At 36.2% G+C, this 17752-nt stretch overlaps 1 protein-coding gene across 4 annotated transcripts; it reads left to right on the forward strand.

Moving 5' to 3' along the window:
* Positions 1–879: 879 nt before the first annotated feature.
* LOC113493420 (lipid storage droplets surface-binding protein 1) lies at positions 880–16955 on the forward strand. 4 transcript variants are annotated; one of them, XM_026871397.1, is made up of 9 exons: positions 880–1003; positions 10671–10789; positions 11718–11903; positions 12371–12551; positions 14915–15102; positions 15386–15567; positions 15665–15731; positions 15895–15993; positions 16285–16955. In XM_026871397.1, coding segments are annotated over exons 1-9 (1131 nt in total). In that variant the 5' UTR covers positions 880–1002; the 3' UTR covers positions 16393–16955. The 4 variants fall into 4 exon arrangements, with proteins under 4 accessions (XP_026727198.1, XP_026727196.1, XP_026727195.1 ...); XM_026871395.1 differs by lacking the exon at positions 880–1003 and adding an exon at positions 8866–9080 and having other exon boundaries at positions 12374–12551; XM_026871394.1 differs by lacking the exon at positions 880–1003 and adding an exon at positions 8867–9080.
* Positions 16956–17752: the final 797 nt, after the last annotated feature.

The raw sequence follows: 17752 nt of genomic DNA on the forward strand, positions 1-17752 counted from the left end.
TTTAATAAAATTTAACGTCTTGCGTCTTTATTCCGCAGGTGTTTTCCTTTTCTTTAAGATGTAGGTCCTTTGAACGCCAACCCAGCAGATCTCATTTATTTAAATATTAATAACTCTTGTACATGCTCGCTGTAATTGTAAACTCAGAATTGTTATCCAATGCCTACAGTTGTCTAAGCTCATGATTTGCTCTTTCTCGATTTCATTGACAAATGTTTTATTAAAAATAATTATATCTAACTAAAATATTTGTTATCAATAGTTCTTATCGTGGTTATTCTTTCACTCCGCTGGACTCCGGACGCTATGTGAGTTTGCTGATTGTGACGTATACACAGTAGACCTTTGTTATGCAACGTTTTTCCTTAAAACTCTATCATTATTTATATACATGCTCTGGAACATGAAAGATTAGTTTTTCTCAAGGATGGCCTCATAAACATCCCTGAGAATAGTTTGATGATTCATCACTGAACGAAAATTCGGTTCATAATATGAAATGATATCATCTGCAAACCAGAATTTAAATGGAAGTTATAACCTTCCTTATTCTATTAACAATGTAAGTAACTTCTCAAATAAAAACCTAGGTATGCCCATGCAAATTGTCATGAGGATCAAAACTTGATTGGGTGGACGTTTTTTCTCAAGGGAAGCTTTCTGTAAGTTATATACCATTGATACTTATATGTTTAAAGAACACATATTTAGAATATAATCAGAACACACGTTGTATAAACAATTTTGATTCTGGAAACGTGAAACAGCTAATTAACCAGAGTAAATCCAAAGTACAGAAATCAGTCAATACAAAATTACATCTAAGCAAAGGCGTTATTCGTGTAAATCGTATGCTAACTGTATAATTGACGTCTAACAACAAATATTGACCCACGATAAGGTCCGCTGGGCTCGCTAGCGTGCGCCCGGGTATATGCGCGGGCGCCGGTCACATCTCAGTCGAGACCAGATCGTTCGAGTATCAACGCACCCTTATCAACCAGTGAGTACAGTTTTTAACTTATATCTATGTATTATTCCGGGTTACTTACTTATTATGTAACGTGATTTTTGTAATAATTCTCGAAATATAACACTCCAAGACAAAAATATTGTGTTCATTATCTTTATTTCTATAAGCGCTGCTCGCAACTTTGTCTGAGGGGTTGATTTTAAAGATGTGGAGAATAATACAGTGTAATAATATGAATCTTGCTAACTTTGTTTTAGGAAAATAGTTGACGGTCAGGGCTAAAATTCTGCTATTTACAATGACCGATGAATGAATGGAAATTGGATTAAATTGACACGATTCATATTACTACTAAGGATGTTTTCAACAGAATATTTGGAAATTCAATACGAGCCGGAACTCTGACGGTTTAAACAATGAATTTCCAATAATTGGGTTGGCGAAATGCTTATCGGAATAGGTATAGTTTCAAATTTAATAAAATTGCCATTCATTCATCGGCCATTGTAAATAGCAGAATCGGGGCCCAGCCCTTTTAGGAACTGATCTTCACTCTTTCCTTCTTATTTCTTCACAGTAGGTTATCTCCATTATTCAACTTATGTACAGCCATTAATCGATAATCTTTAATAATCGATTTGAAATCGATTAGATCGTTGAAATGTTCCAATAATAGTATAAGCATTGTTTGTACCGTTATGCGTTAGGATCTCTTTCCTAATCGTTTGTAAACTTTATTGGAAGTTGCTTTTTTATCTTATCTTTGTCTGGCATTATAATGCGAAAGTATTTGAAATATCGCTTTAATTATTCTGTTTTCTTATGATTACAAAAATATCCTGATATTTAAGTGTATCCTACTTTTACAATGAGACTATTGAGTCACAACTCCGACGCTAAGGATAGCGTCGGAGTTGTGAAAAAAAAGTTATTGTTTTTTTTTGTTTATTATGTAGTACGTTGTGTATACGCCCCTAATTACCTACTAGGTAATTAGGGGCGTATATGACGTTTGTTTACTCTATCGAACAATAATAATAAATGCATACTTATAATATATGTATAATGTTTAGGTATTTTTACATAACGTTGTAGTTTTAACTTAAGACTAGCTGTTGCCCGCGACTTCGTCCCCGTGGGTAAAAGTTATAAGTTATGATTTATACCTGCCCTGTTTTTTTCACATTTTCCATTCTATCTTCGCTCCCATTAGTCGCAGCGTGATGGTTTATAGCCTAAAGCCTTCCTCGATGAATGGTCTATTCAACACAAAAATAATTTTTCAATTTGGACCAGTAGTTCCTGAGATTAGCGCGTTTAAACAAACAAACTCTTCAGCTTTATATATTAGTATAGATATAGATAGATTCAAACTTTTTACGACCGATTTCAAAAAGGAGAAAGTTCTCAATTCGTCTGTACTTGTTTTTATTTTATGGATGTTACCTCAGTACTTTTGATGGTATAAACCGATTTCATTGATTTAACGGTAATAGCTGTCATTCGGTCCCATAAAAATTTCATGAAGTTCATCTCAGTAGTTTTTATTTGAAGCCGGTTGTATGTGTTTGTTGTCAAATTATTATTAGAGCTATGTTGAGTTGAACAGAGAGATCGAATAGTTCCAACATCAATAATTAGCGTTTATTCTTAGCTCTTTAACAACATGTTTTATAGGTAGGTACTTACTTTAAAATTTCATAGTTGTCAAAATACGAGTAGAGAGCATGAGCCTGAACCCCAAATCAATTCTAAATATTCATCATCTAATACCAAATACCAACTAAATAACGTTTGTTTCACGAGATAGTGCCACTGCGTTAGCATGAAATGAGAAATCACGTTCTTGAGGTCAAGGGTCAGGCATGCTGGTTCGTAGGTTGCACAAATAACGATGATTTACAAGCAAACGATAAACAAACTGACTCACATGACTGAATTACCGATGAAATGCCGTAATAGAAGTAAATATATATTTCTTGTTAGAATGTACAGATACCTAGTAGGTAGGTACATACTGTAGGCCGACTACCGCCTCATAAGGTATGTTATTTTATTGAGGTTGTAGAGAGACGTCGAAGGTCATCGAGAAAACTATTATAAAAATTTATAACGGCAAATTGTAATTAGACCGTGAAAATTAAAATCTTGTAAAGGAGTCTTTAACGGCTTCTTCATCCTTATACGGCGCGCGGATTAATTGAGAATACTTTGTTTATTTAGACGATTTTAATTGATTGTGGAAATGTGTATTAAGATAGTCCATAATTTATTATTATTATGAGTAAGTGGTAAATTATAAAAGGGAGCGGGTTACCCCGAATAGAGTAGTAGGTGGCGCTAGGTGCGACGACGTTCGTTTTGCTTGTCAAGACAGTTGTCATAAAAATAGCGAGCATGTACTAACCTATTGGCTCCAAATAATATTCCATCTCAACCGTCCTACTGTATTCTACTCCATAATGTTATAAGTTCACATTATACAATCTACAAGATAACATTGACGCTTTTATTTCGAACATCCCGTCGCTCATACGCCCAAGATGGAGGCCAACCTAGACTGTTCGGAAAGTGTTCCTGACGCTCCCACATCAGAAGTGGGATTACCAGCGACGCATCGTAAAAGATAAATACAGGTCAGCATGAAAATATGTCCTCAGAAAATTATTGCGATTGTTGGAAATATCTTTTTGCAATGCAACTACGAAATACATTTGGTGAAGATAATATAGACCGTTTCCTGGAATAGCATGCCTGAATTGAAGACGTGTTTTGGCAACATTTGATCAATTGAAAAACCCCAGCTGCAAATTTATGGCGATTACTCAATAGAAGTCGATGATTGATATGAGTTATGAGCACCTGAACCGCACGGATGAAGTTCTTGTCAGTGGAGAAGACTGCTATTGCTTTTACATTGGCGCACGCAGCGATGATAGAACCACGATTGTACAGAATTGCATTTACCACAGATATTAAAAGTCGCAGTAGACTGCAACAAGAACTCGTCGCGCTTACTTTTAGAAAACAAAGCCTACTATGTATGAGTATACCATTTCGCCGATAGTGGCAATGAAGTCACGAGTAGAAGACGTTCCAAAGGCCTATAGTTGTGGCAAGCAGGATTACGTATCGAATGAGTGCCGCAACCGTATAAAGAAAACAATCAAGTTCCTGTATAAGCTTCTAGAAGACGTTGTTCTGAAATCGGTATCGACGATAAAGCAGTTTGTACGAGAAAAAGCAGGTTGACAGATCAAGCATTTGGAAGAAAGCGGATTGATTTGGTTTGAAATCTAGATTTGAAAATGAAAATTGGCCAACTATATACTACGTTGCTGTCTTACAATGCGTACTAAATTGAAATTCGGCAAGACGTTTAAAGGTTTGATGGTTATTGTACTAAGTTAATAAAGAAAAGCAACGCACGTAAGTGAATTTGTCTTTGCTAAATGGAATGTAGCATCATCACTTCGAGTCAATTGTATGTGGTCAAGTCAGTTGTATGTCTTGTGTTTGAAAAAAAGAAGTGAGTAAGTATAACGATTGTAGCCATTAGGCGAGGTATCGGAAGTTTAAGCAAAATGTCTTGAGTTTGATTTTTGTATGGTGCCAATATTGACAACTAATTATTGCTCTTATTACAGCTTGTCGTCTTATAATGTCGATTCAAAGAGACAGTTATTTGCGGAGGAGGAGCGACCTATGTCGACCGCTATGTCTGTACCTTAAAGTCATCGAGGGAAACTGGTGCGAAGTGCGGAGAGTGATCTGATCGTGTTGCGCTGTGTGAGCTCCAGCGAGTATCGAGTTAATTTGAACTGGGTGCTTATGGTCAAGCTTTCCTTAGGATCACTAACACAACGGTGGGTCGATTACAATTTATTTTTGATAAGGAGCGGCATATTTATCAGTATGAGTTGATGGCAGTTTCGTTAAGAAGTTGGTTATTTAAGATTTTAAAGTTATTGATTTACAAAAGGGGCTATGTATAGGACAAATAAAGTGTCAAATTGAAAGAACCAAGTTTAATGTTATTTTGATCAAGGTTTGAGAAAGTGAGGTTCTCTAGTAGTGGGTGTTGTGTTTGTAACCGGATGGAAGTTACGTGTGGTAGTGACTGGATAGAGGTTACCCGTTGTGATCGTTACCTAAGGAAGTTGCATGATCATGCCCGGAGGGAGGTCATTTTGGTTTGATGCTTATGATTGGATTAAAGTTATAAGTGTGATGATGAACATTTCCCAGGGTTAATCAAAGTTAAGCACTGATATGTTATAATAAGTTTCTTATTGTTTGAATGATAATAGGTGTTATTGCACATGTCATTGGCAGTTATGCGTTCTGAGTATAAGGCTGTTAACACTGTTGTTACCACTAGTAAAGATTTTATCCAAAGTGCCTATATCTTTAGTCCGAAAACTAAGTACCGTTCCAAATAAAGAACGAGGTCGAGAATGGTGATAGTATAGAATTTTAGGTCAATGGTCGGGATCGAAGCAGAGACCGTGTTAACTATGGCAGAGGTGGCGACTGAAGAGACTATGGTGACTCTGGCTGAGATTGGGTCTTGGAGAGGCCATGGAGTCGGGTGGACTCAGTATTCACATGGAATGCGTGCGGACTTTGTATGACTCAGATTCCTGCTTTGAGATTCGTGATTAGTTCCAGTAGTGAGTTGCTGGTGGCAACTGTAAGATTGTAGAGTTACTTGGTAGCTCTGACTTAATGAAAGGTTTCTGGTAAAGAAGATACAGATGTTAAGATAAAGTCAACTATTATAATCATGATAACGAATGACCGAGTGGTGAGTACTGCTGTGTTGTTCTTTGATGCATAATGATCTTTAATAAAGCAGACTTTAGCTGACAAGTTTCCAGGCTAACGTAATACAATGCTGTGCAATACGTAGCGATATTTTGGGTTGAGTCAACGCGGCCGTGGCCGTGCGGACTTAAATGACTTTGTCCTAAAAATTAGGATTTCATATTTTTCATAAGTAAACATAAAGAAATATTCTTGGCTGAAAACAAATGTTGAATTTTGAGCTACGAGGTTTCCGTTGGTCAAATAAGACCCAATCCACGTAAGTGTGGAGCCTGAATTTGGAACTTAACTGAGTGAATTTTTGTTCTTGGTTTCTTGTACTTTTGATAATTTGTCCCTGGGATACTTCATGAGTAGAATGTGCCGGTGACGGCGCGGGTAAGTGAGTCCTACTTGTGTGGTTAGAGGAGATCACTACTTAGCAGTTGATTCAATTTATCAGTTGGACTGTGTGGCACCGATTGGACTGTGTGTTGGCCTGTGTGGCAAATAGCCTGTGTGGCAAATGGCCTGTGTGGCAAATAGCCTGTGTGGCAAATAGCCTGTGTGGCAAATAGCCTGTGTGGCAAATAGCCTGTGTGGCAAGCCTGTGTGGCAAGTAGCCTGTGTGGCGAGCCTGTGTGGCAAGTAGCCTGTGTGGCAAGCCTGTGTGGCAAGTAGCCTGTGTGGCCAGCCTGTGTGGCCAGCCTGTGTGGCCAGCCTGTGTGGCAACGATTAGCCTGTGTGGCGACGATTAGCCTGTGTGGCGACGATTAGCCTGTGTGGCGACAACTATCCTGTGTGGCACAAACTAGCCTGGGTGGCGAACCTGGTTGGCATTCAAGGGCCTATGTGGCATTGGTGAGCCGGTGTGTTTAATATTTGCTAATCTATAGCTATAGCTGTAGTTGGAGTATAGTTCGGAGATGGATTTTATAATTTTTAAGATAGATTTGTGGAAAATGTCTCTTATGACAAATGATAAGTGATCAGCAGTCACCCAATTGGTCAGGAAGGCCAAGACGAGAGTGTAGTGTATCATTTTATCTAATGTTTGCAGACAACAACGATGCACATGAGACACACGAGGACGTGTGACGACGCAGGACGGCCGTGACGGCGCGCGGATTAATTGAGAATACTTTGTTTATTTAGACGATTTTAATTGATTGTGGAAATGTGTATTAAGATAGTCCATAATTATTATTATAATGAGTAAGTGGTAAATTATAAAAGGGAGCGGGTTACCCCGAATAGAGTAGTAGGTGGCGCTAGGTGCGACGACGTTCGTTTTGCTTGTCAAGACAGTTGTCATAAAAATAGCGAGCATGTACTAACCTATTGGCTCCAAATAATATTCCATCTCAACCGTCCTACTGTATTCTACTCCATAATGTTATAAGTTCACATTATACAATCTACAAGATAACATTGACGCTTTTATTTCGAACATCCCGTCGCTCATACGCCCAAGATGGAGGCCAACCTAGACTGTTCGGAAAGTGTTCCTGACGCTCCCACATATACATATATATATATATATATATATACATATTATAAAACAAAGTCCCCCGCCACGTCTGTCTGTCTGTCTGTTCGCGATAAACTAGAAATGTACTGAACAGATTTTTATGCGGTTTTCAACAATAGATAGAGCAATTCTTGAGGAAGGTTTTAGTGTATAATAAGTTTAGGTTTTGTGTAAACTTACGATATTACAACGATATTAGTTAAACATGTCGGAAAAAATTAAGCCATTCGAGAGCTTTCCTCGAGAACGCTGCCAAAACCTTTTGAGTTACAACAAAACAATGTATGGCGGGTTTATACCTCTTTAATAGATCTACAAAAAAGTCCGCGGTGGTATATGTCTATCTTCCAAGGATAACCCACAATAACCATTTTTATGTGTTTTTTTAATACAGTAAAATTATGGGTTATTTACGAACCTATTTTTAACAATACAGTATTAATCCTTATCCAAATAAATAAGTTAGATATATTATGCATGTAATATAGAACAAAATTGCCTTTTACACTACACCAAAAAAGTTAATAGGTAATGAGTTATCGTAATATTAAAATCTCCGCGCGAGAAATTAAAAATCGATGAAACGTAGCGAAGATATCGTTGGCATCTATATACTAATATACAAAGCTGAAGAGTTTGTTTGTTTGATTGTTTGTTTGTTTGTTTGTTTGTTTGTTTGTTTGTTTGAACGCGCTAATCTCAGGAACTACTGGTTCAAATTGAAAAAAAAATTTGTGTTGAATAGACCATTCATCGAGGAAGGTTTTAGGCTATATATCATCACGCTGCGACCAATAGGAGCCAAGAAAAAGTCATAACTTATGCAGACTAGACTAGACTACTGCAGACAGCAATCAATATATTTGCATGCACTGTCCCGCTGTATATATTCTCGGTACAAAGTTCACAGATAACTGCGATTCCGGGAGAAATACTGATTGTTCCGTATTACACAATGCGAGAACTAGTTTTTTGTATGACATTGTTTTCCATTGAAAATAAGACATTATCAAATCAAACAAACAAACTAAGATGGCTATAATAATAATATGTCAATTGTTCTTATGGCGATAAAAAATGCCCAAAAAAATTACACAGAAAAAGTACAATTGCTACTGCATACGTTGTTTAATTTTTCTTTGCAACCTGCGTAAAGATCCTTGCTCATCATTATAGAACCTGGAAACAGGAAAAAACAAAAGTTTTCTTTTTTGTTTTCAATACTCCATAAAAAGTGCATGCTAGTAAAATTACGTATTTATTATAAAATAATCAATACTAACATCTCCGTTATTTACAGTTGTGGACAAGGTCACATAATAACTATCATGTATTAGATCATTCTTATAATTATTCTTGACCTTTCACTATATTCAATAAGTATCCGTAAAACCGAACATCAATACTATTATTTTGAAATTATTTAAAAACTTACCGATAACCTTTTTTATTAACATATAAACAAAATGTAACTATATTCAGTACATATCTTCAGTATAACTGCAAAATCCATTACACACAGACGGTCTCAGCAAAAAAAAAAAACAAGAAACTGTTTGTTGTAATAACTTTTTATTTAAAATATTCTAATGTCATTCGAGTATAGCGCGAAAATCACTGTGATAAAGATGGCCGCCAACGGTGAGGTTTTAAAAAAAAGTTTTAATGGCACGTGCACCGTGGGCCTGAATAAAAGGACGACGGGGTCTATAGCGAAAAAAGCTGAAGCTTACTTAAATGCTGTTAAGGAGAGTCTAGGAGCACCTCCAGGTTTTATTTTATTCTTAATAACTATATTTTGTCTTATAAGATGCTGTTTACTCATTTTTTTCGTTGTTTATTACCTAATTGGTCAGATTTGGACTAGTTTTTCGAGATATTTTTGTCTTCAATGATTACACACGAATCTAATTGGTTATTTTGCTCAAAATAAGTAGATATGCAAAATTCATGCACTCATGTAATGATATCGGTCTAAAAATATGTGCAAAGATGAATCATGCATTCTTCACGCGGCAATGTCGCTGGCCGAACACACGATTATCACAAAATAATAAAAACGTAAACACATTTAATGGACCGATCATTCATTCAGAGCAATTAATAGCTATTAATTTCTTTTGTTTATAATTGATAAATAAGTTGCTTTTGTTATTCATTGTTTTTTTTATTGTTTACTTCTTGTTTAAATAGATTTAAAATATTAACTTTACGTTCCTTGTATATATATGAAGTTGCTACTTTTGTAAAAAGTAACCCAAAATTATTTAGTCGCCTTGCTGATGTAAGCAGTCGTAGTCGTAGGGATAATGACAGACTATGCATTGTGCCATGCAACACTGCGCTAATGCATAAAAGCGTATTTTGTCTAGCGCCTATCATTTATAACAAAGTGCCAAAATTGATTAAGTCCCTACCCTTAAATAAGTTTAAATTAAAATTCAAAGAATATCTTGTAGCGAAAAGTTTTTATACTCTTAATGAATATTTAAATGATGCCTAACACTTTTACTACCTATATTGTGACGTTTCACTTTAAATATTTGTAAAAATTTTGTACGCCAATTGCTGGCAAAACATGTATGGGTCTGATTTTATTTTACCACCTTATGTAACAAAAATACCTGTGTTTTTTTTGTAAACATATACCCGTGTTTTCACAAAATAAATTATCTTCTATCTTTTTATCTTTTATCTTTATCTTTTATCTTTTGTTTAGTGTATTCTATTGTTTTTTGTTACTGCACCTACCTTATTATAAAAATAGTCGGTACAGGAACATCATAACATAATTATTAATACATTCATAATCAAAAACAGAAATTTCCATTCATGGCGGTGAAATGCATCATTAAATGTCTTCATAACATGATAAGGTCATGATGACGTTGATATTTAGTTAAAAACATATTTGTATATGTACAATAAAATATATTCCATAAGTCTCAGAAAACATTGATGAGACATAAACCTACTACTAGATTTGAGATTGTGGTTTTACCTTTGGCCTACGGGTTCCTACAAATTTAAATGTTTCCTTTAGTTGTCTTTCTTGTGCGATTTGTCGCATACAGCCTGCATGATGCCACCAGCATGATCAAAACTGCTTAGAACTTATTTGCCTACGCAGTTTGCTACGACTAGCGCTACGTACTACTAGATGTGGCTACGAGTTTATTAGAGCCTCCAAAATTTAATAACTTTACTCATAAGTGGAATATGAAGTCTGTATATGTTTTCTTTTTCATGTTTTATAAGAAGTATAAAACAATAAATTAAGAAAAGGAGCAGACTTAAATAAAATCATATTGTTACTCGGCTGTTGCATGTGACACTAAAATATTATGTTTTATTGTACAGTGGCGACTAAAGTTCAAAAGCCTCATATACCGAAGCTGGAGGTGGTATCGCGGGTGGCCGCTATACCAATCGTGGAGTCCAGCATCGAAGTCACCGAGAAGATGTACCACAAGATAAGGGTAAGGACCTCATGAGAACGACCTCTTTTATTATTTATACTTCATATACAAACAAGTACAATGGCGGACTTAATGCCAAAGGCATTCTCTACCAGTCAACCAAGAGGTGGTGCAGAGAAACGGGAAGTGGGTGTGTAATCAGAAAAGACAGTCGATGAAATTAAAAATATATACAATAACACATATACACACAAATATATCTATCTATATATATAAGAGACAGCTAATACATACAATTAAATAACCGGGGAATACTATTACGTAAAATTATCTACATAAACATACATATATAATATATTAGACAAGGTGAGATTCTTGTGATGACGACTCTGCCAGTTTAAAAGAAACAATTTGGGAACCTTTAATTTGAACACATTACGGTTAGTGGACGTCCTGATTTCGAGAGGAAGGGCATTCCATAATAGAACTATCTAATCTTTTATTATTTGACATCATCATTATTAACTTTTTGCTACCTTACCAGGCTATTAATTTTAAAAATTACGTCTTCTCCCTTAATTGGCCTTGCTATCTGTACTAAGAACTCTTATGGTGTCCATAAGAAAGATAAAATACAATATTCAATTTGACCGTTACATAATTATGGATGATGAAGTAAATGTTGTCCATGTTGAAGTAATACAGAATCTACGAGGAAACAAAGTTATTTTAAATCTAGTGGTTTCTTAGGTTTACGCGAATGTTAGACATTGAAATGAAACTACTTTTACGGATTTTATCGCGGTTTAATTCTGCCCGTGACCATGATACCTGCAAAGGTTTCGAAACGTCGGGAACTAAAATCTAAAATTAAACCGCGATAAAATCCGTAAAAGTAGTTTCATTTCAATTATTTTAAATCTGTTTATTTTCAAAACTATTACCTATAGTTATCAGTTAAATTGACAATGTTATGTTCCCCGTCCAGGAATCAAACCCGCTTATCCGCTGGTACTTATCTCTGGGCGAGAAGTCATTTGCCACTGGAATGTCACTAGCGCTGCCAGCGGTGCTCCTCTTCGAGACCCCGATACATCAACTGGACAAGTTCCTCTGCATGTCTTTAGACGTTGTGGAGAAGACTGTGCCTTCCATCAATATGCCTCCTCAAACAGTAAGTACATTGTGGTTAAGGTCACCACGCCAAACCCATTAAAAGCGCAGGACAAGTAATTGTGTGAACCACGAATGCTTGCCCTGAGACTGAATGTCTTTGTGGATATGGCTTGAATGTGTGTAAAACCCCACAACGTTTAAATTCGTTAATGCGGGGTAGATTTTCTAATAAGTAATCGGCCTTATTTCGAGGATCTTAAATAGGTAGCAAGTCCTGAGTAATTGAGTGAACAAAATCAATAAGTTAACGTATTGGCAGTTATTGAATCATGCTAGATAAATCACATAAATGGCTATTTTTGGATATCTGTGATATGACTTATCTTTAAAGGAAGTCCGGTTTAAAAGACAATTTTAATTGTGATAAAAACATACTTTTTTAATCCTAACTTGTGCCTACCAATACATAACATTTGATATTGTACCAAAACCGTCGTGTACTATTACGTCATGATTATCCAACAGATGTACTCGGAGACGCGCCAGTACGTGTTGCGGCGCGCGGACTCGGTGAAGCAGCTCGGGTCCGCGGTGCTGGACTCCAGGGTCACCGCAGTCACCGCCACTGCCCTCGACAGAGCGCTCTCTACAGCTGACAAGTACGTCGACAAGTACCTGCCGCCCGATCAGCAGGATGCTTCCGAAGGTTTGTGAGAAAAATAAGCACTATGTTTAGGTATCACACATACGAAATAGGAAAACGTAAGCACAACCTAATAGAAGTATTGCACTGAAATATATATCAGCAGACCTTTTTTTTTTGGTAAGGCGGGGCAATCCTCAGACATACTCCGTCGGGGGAGGAAATGGGTAGGGTCAAACTTTTACTGACTAAACCTGAACCGCCGGGCTACGTCATCCGCGTTTTTGTGTCGGTGTATGGCAATGCGTTGCAATCCTTCATGCGATCTATTAGCAGACCTGCGATGGGAAGTAGTTGACATTTAGTTTAGTAGCTTTAGTTAAACAGATTGAAACGGAAAACAATGATATCGTTTCTATAGTTCGGTGTAGGTACTGTCAAAAACAAAATCTTTTCTTCAGTTCTTTACAAGATAAAAACTGATTTTTTCCGTGGATATATATTTTGCAGATAAGGGAATGCATTTTCTGCCCATACATTTGTTGAACTTTGTGGATAGGTCGTTGGAAGCTTGTTCGAGTATAAGTATATGTATATTTCATTTCTTGATGACAACTTTCTTTAAACGCATTTATTTTATCTAGAGACGTGACGTGTTCTTATACAATAAAAATAACAACAACAATATACGAATATTGCATTGGTATCAGTAACCTAAAATAAAACGTCGTTATCACTAAATATTACACGAAATCAAGCCTCAATTATTTGTTGCGACAAGAAGAAAGATTTTTTAACACGCAACGTAGTACCTTCATTATAAGAAAAATGGGGGTTAATACAATGATTACTTCATCTGCAGAGAAAAGTAAACAACTAATTTATTTAATTATGGCGAAATATTGCAATCAAGAAATAACAAATAACATCGGAATTCGGCAGCGAAGTTGATAAGATTTATAATTGTGATAAGAACAGAAAATTTTGATAGCTTGAACAATGATTTTCGTACTGGTTTTATCACCTATTTTGCATATCGCCTTTTTCGAATTCCTTTGTAGTTTTACAAGATATTATATTGGCCGGTTGAGACAGGAAATGCGAAGTTGATAACAGGGATTATATACGTAAAAATAACAAATGTCTAGGCCTTGTTTCGTTTAAGATAGGCCACATACATTATAGTCATTGAGTATATCACACAATTACAACTGTATTTTGCATTCAAACTATATGTATGTTTATCTAAATGAGCCAGTATTTTTGGTTATTATTACTTATAGCCGTTAGTGTAGGCACCACTGCAGAGCTTTTTCCCTCCTTCCAAATTCCAATAGTCTATGGATAACAGCGGCCATTTATGCGAGAAAGAATCGAGCTTATCCTGCCATCTACTCAGCCTGCCGCGAAAAGGAAATAATTTTAATGTAAATGCGAAGGTTAATCAAGAAAAAAACCAAGCTAATTGGCCGCACTCTGGCTAAAGCGCGGTGGATACTGGTGGCTGTGTACACAAAGTGTACACAGCCACCAGCCATTAACCCTCATCGACGCTAGACTTGTGAATCTAGAGCACTAAATAAATTGCCTCATAACTCATTGTTCGGTAACATAAATTAACATAATTAGCAGGAGCTACAACAGCCCAGACGAATGAAACTGCCGGTCGCAAGGTTACAAGATAACATTTGTCTGAACCTCGTCTGGCCGCCTAATTAGCGGAAACTGTTACTGCGCCTATTATATCGTCCTGACCCGATGGCTCCGTATTCCTCAGGATATCAGTAACTGTTGCCCGTAATTAACGGACATGCAATAACTGTTACTATAACTGTTATCTGCAGACCGGTACTGTGACAAATTAGACAAGATATTTACGGCCTGGACTCTGCGCCCATTCATGTGCTGATAATATCTGATTTATGGAACAGGACTGGCGAGGTATCGGGTTGACAGCCATTATTCAAAATCTCACCAAACTGACTCATTGTATATGTATTTGTATTATTAGTGTACCTAAGATTGTATCGAACTCATAATGGTGGTGGTCACGACAACATTAGTTCCCGTAACAAATGAGAACTTTCAGTTCACTTTCGTAGCTTTGAGGAAACTTATATATTATAAAACACTCGCTATTTTAAAAGCTATTTTACTTTGGAATATAAAGAAGAACGTTTTCAAAGAACCAAACAAATAAAACTGATATATAATCGGTCATCAATAAAAATATGATAAACAAATTGCGTAATAAACTAACTAGCATTCTTATTGCATAATTGTGAGCGATCAAGGCATATGAAACTATAAAAGTTACGTGTCAAAGAACAAGTTTCACACTTTAGTATATAATTATAATCTGGGGCAGTTCTTTGGCCAGGACTATTATAGTATCATACCGTCTAACGGTAGTGTTCTTACCATAGTGATAATCATAGTGACGAGCGCTGACACGGTGGACAGCGGGGAGAGCGGGCGCGCGCGCGCAGCTCAGGCGGTCCAGCACGGAGCCAGGTTCGGGAGGAAGCTGCAGAGGAGGCTCACCAGGCAGGCCCTGGCTGAGGCTAAGGCGATCAAGGAACAGATCCACGTGCTCGCTTATGTGGCTGAACTGGTAAGCCCATGCTGCGCCAATAACTTTTCAATGGGAGTGATATGAAGATTCGAATTCATATCACTCCCTTTTCAATACTCGTTTTGTAAAAATGATCCGGGAAAATTTTCTTTTTCAACTTAGGGAACAGCATAACTAGTCGTCTATTGCTCTATTCGAATTGATGTTTAAGCAGTTGAAGATTGAACTTTAAAGGCAAAAAAAAAAAATCATTCGTCTGAACTCCTGTAAATTACTGTCGTATTCCCAAAATTGCTTCACCACATAAACTCTTATCTCCCAGGTGGCGACAGACCCAGTCCTTGCTTGGCAGAAGGCTAAGGAGCTGTTCGCGAATCTCAGTCGGCAGGAGCCGGAGAACCAGGCGCGTCCCGAGACGTTGGAGGAGCTGGTCGTGCTGCTGGCACGGGAGACCGCCCGCAAGATGGTGCATCTTATCAACTACACACACAGCGACTTGCCCAAGTAAGCCTGTTTAAGTTTATTATTCTTAAACTTCAACCTACTGGATTCATGAAATTGAATGGAACAAAAAATTAACAAGTGTTTTATTTTCCATTAGGAACGTGCGTCAAGGACTGACTCTCATAACAAAAACTCTGAACACAGCAACTGATGCACTCATGAAGGTAATGAATATTTTTATTACAATAAATTGAATAGGGAAGCGTAAATTTACTTCCCATTCCTTTTGAAAACTTGACCACTTAGTAATTATGTACCTACCTATCATACCAGACGAACTATTAAACGGTTTAGAGTGCTATAATTTCCTCTAATTTTCTTTTCCAGACGGCCCCCGTAGAGACGGCGATGTCCGAAGTCAAGGGTCTGCGCAGCAAACTGCAAACCTTACTGCAACACCTTCAGGACGCTTCCAAAACATATCTGGTATAAAAAAGCTTTTTTAAACTGAATTTCATACTGATTTGCATAGGTACCTGGGTGAGGCTGTATGTTATTCTCCTTGACTAAAATAAATGCAACGAACTACGAAGACAGCTAAGCATTTATCACAAACAATCAGAACTTGGTTTGAAAATAAAAGTAAAATTAGTAAACTTAATAAATAATTTAAATTAGGTTTGGTTCCTAAGTATTACTCATAAAACGAAGATGTACTTATTTTCCCATATTATCTTCAATAAGAACCAATAAAAATGTATTTGTGTGTTTTTACAGGAACATTTAGCAATATTTTTGGCGGGAAACGAAGAACGCGAGAAGATAGCTCCCCGCACAGCTTACGAGCAGCGAGATGATTTGGCGGCAATCAACGGGATGAATTGACTATTTTTTAAATTAGAACTAAATCTAGAATGTCGGCTTTTGTCCCAATACTCAAATTCAAATATGATCGAATACCGTACGAACCAAACCAAGGAGATTGTAAAGCAATGATTAACCTCTTTGAATGTAACTCTGTTTCAATTAATTTTCATAGTGAATAGGAGAGTTGTAACAATAGACTTTTAAGTGTTAATTAAGATAGATTTATTAGGTAATGTATTTTTTATGGTTAAGCTATGGGAAGACTTTATGTAAGTATAAATAATAAGGTATAGTTTGAGCATACAGGGATATTTATCTACATAAGCTTTGTTTACGTAGATGTATTGCTTATGGCCGTCACTCGTATTTCATAAATGATTATATTGTCTAGGAAAAAAATATTTTTAAGCAAGGGAGTTTGTAAGTTTAAGATTAAACAGGGAAGGTCTTTGAATAGGTAACAGATTTCCTAATTAAGTTTTAGGAGATATATTATTATGTACACTATTGAATTAACAAAGTATGTTATTTAGCAATTATATTATTTAACCGTCACAAATAATAAAATAGTTTTATTACAATTGCATTTTTATTATTCAATCTTTTACAAGATCCTCTAGAACACACCAAAAAAACTTAACACCTTTTTCCCACATGTTAATACACTCACTTTTCTTGTTTGTCGTTGCGGTTGGATTTTTCAACTCGATTTTGAGGCACTTCCCGATATTAAGCTAGCTGGCTGAAATTATCAGGGTAGTTTAAAAGCCGATGATAGTGCAAATAGATAGAAAAGAAGAATAGATAAAAACGGCTGAACAGATTTTGATACAATTTGAATGGAGGATATACATTGAAATACGTGGGCTTTTAGATTTTTTAAATCTATTATTTTTATGATCGACACCGGACTTGAAACCTCTTTTACAGTTCACGGACATAAAGAAGATAATATGATATAAGATAAATTGTCATGACGACAAGTACCTGAGAACACGTATTTTTTATACTTTCTTTATTTTATGTAATTAAAAATAACGATGAAATAATTTATTAAATTTAAATTAATAGTATAAACCTACGGAGCCGTTACTTTTATAACGGACATAAAACTAAAAATGAATGTCGAAGAGCTATTGAAAGATTCCCCGCAACATCAGTATTATGTAAGTTTTACAAGATTTCTCGATGGTGTTTGTTTTTGTGCTGTTTGCGTGCTTTAAAGGATTTTAAGGAGATTTCATAATGTGTCTAAATTATTGGAGTTATTTAACTTTTCTTGTCGATTCAAGTTTTAACTAAAGTTATTTATTTAATTACAATTTTCTAGCCCTGCAATAAATATTCAGAAGAACTAGGTCTGATAGAAACTGAACAG

Source organism: Trichoplusia ni, chromosome 4 (genome assembly GCF_003590095.1).
Source record: "Trichoplusia ni isolate ovarian cell line Hi5 chromosome 4, tn1, whole genome shotgun sequence".
NCBI classification, from domain to species: domain Eukaryota; kingdom Metazoa; phylum Arthropoda; class Insecta; order Lepidoptera; family Noctuidae; genus Trichoplusia; species Trichoplusia ni.

What these genes read in the sequence shown, in the direction of transcription:
- LOC113493420 (XM_026871394.1), top strand. Translation starts at nt 8,900, where the DNA reads ATGTCATTCGAGTATAGCGCGAAAATCACTGTGATAAAGATGGCCGCC. An exon ending in GAGTCTAGGAGCACCTCCAG is followed by an intron (nt 9,081 to 10,670) that starts GTTTTATTTTAT and finishes TTTATTGTACAG; the next exon opens with TGGCGACTAAAGTTCAAAAG. An exon ending in TCGCTTATGTGGCTGAACTG is followed by an intron (nt 15,103 to 15,385) that starts GTAAGCCCATGC and finishes CTTATCTCCCAG; the next exon opens with GTGGCGACAGACCCAGTCCT.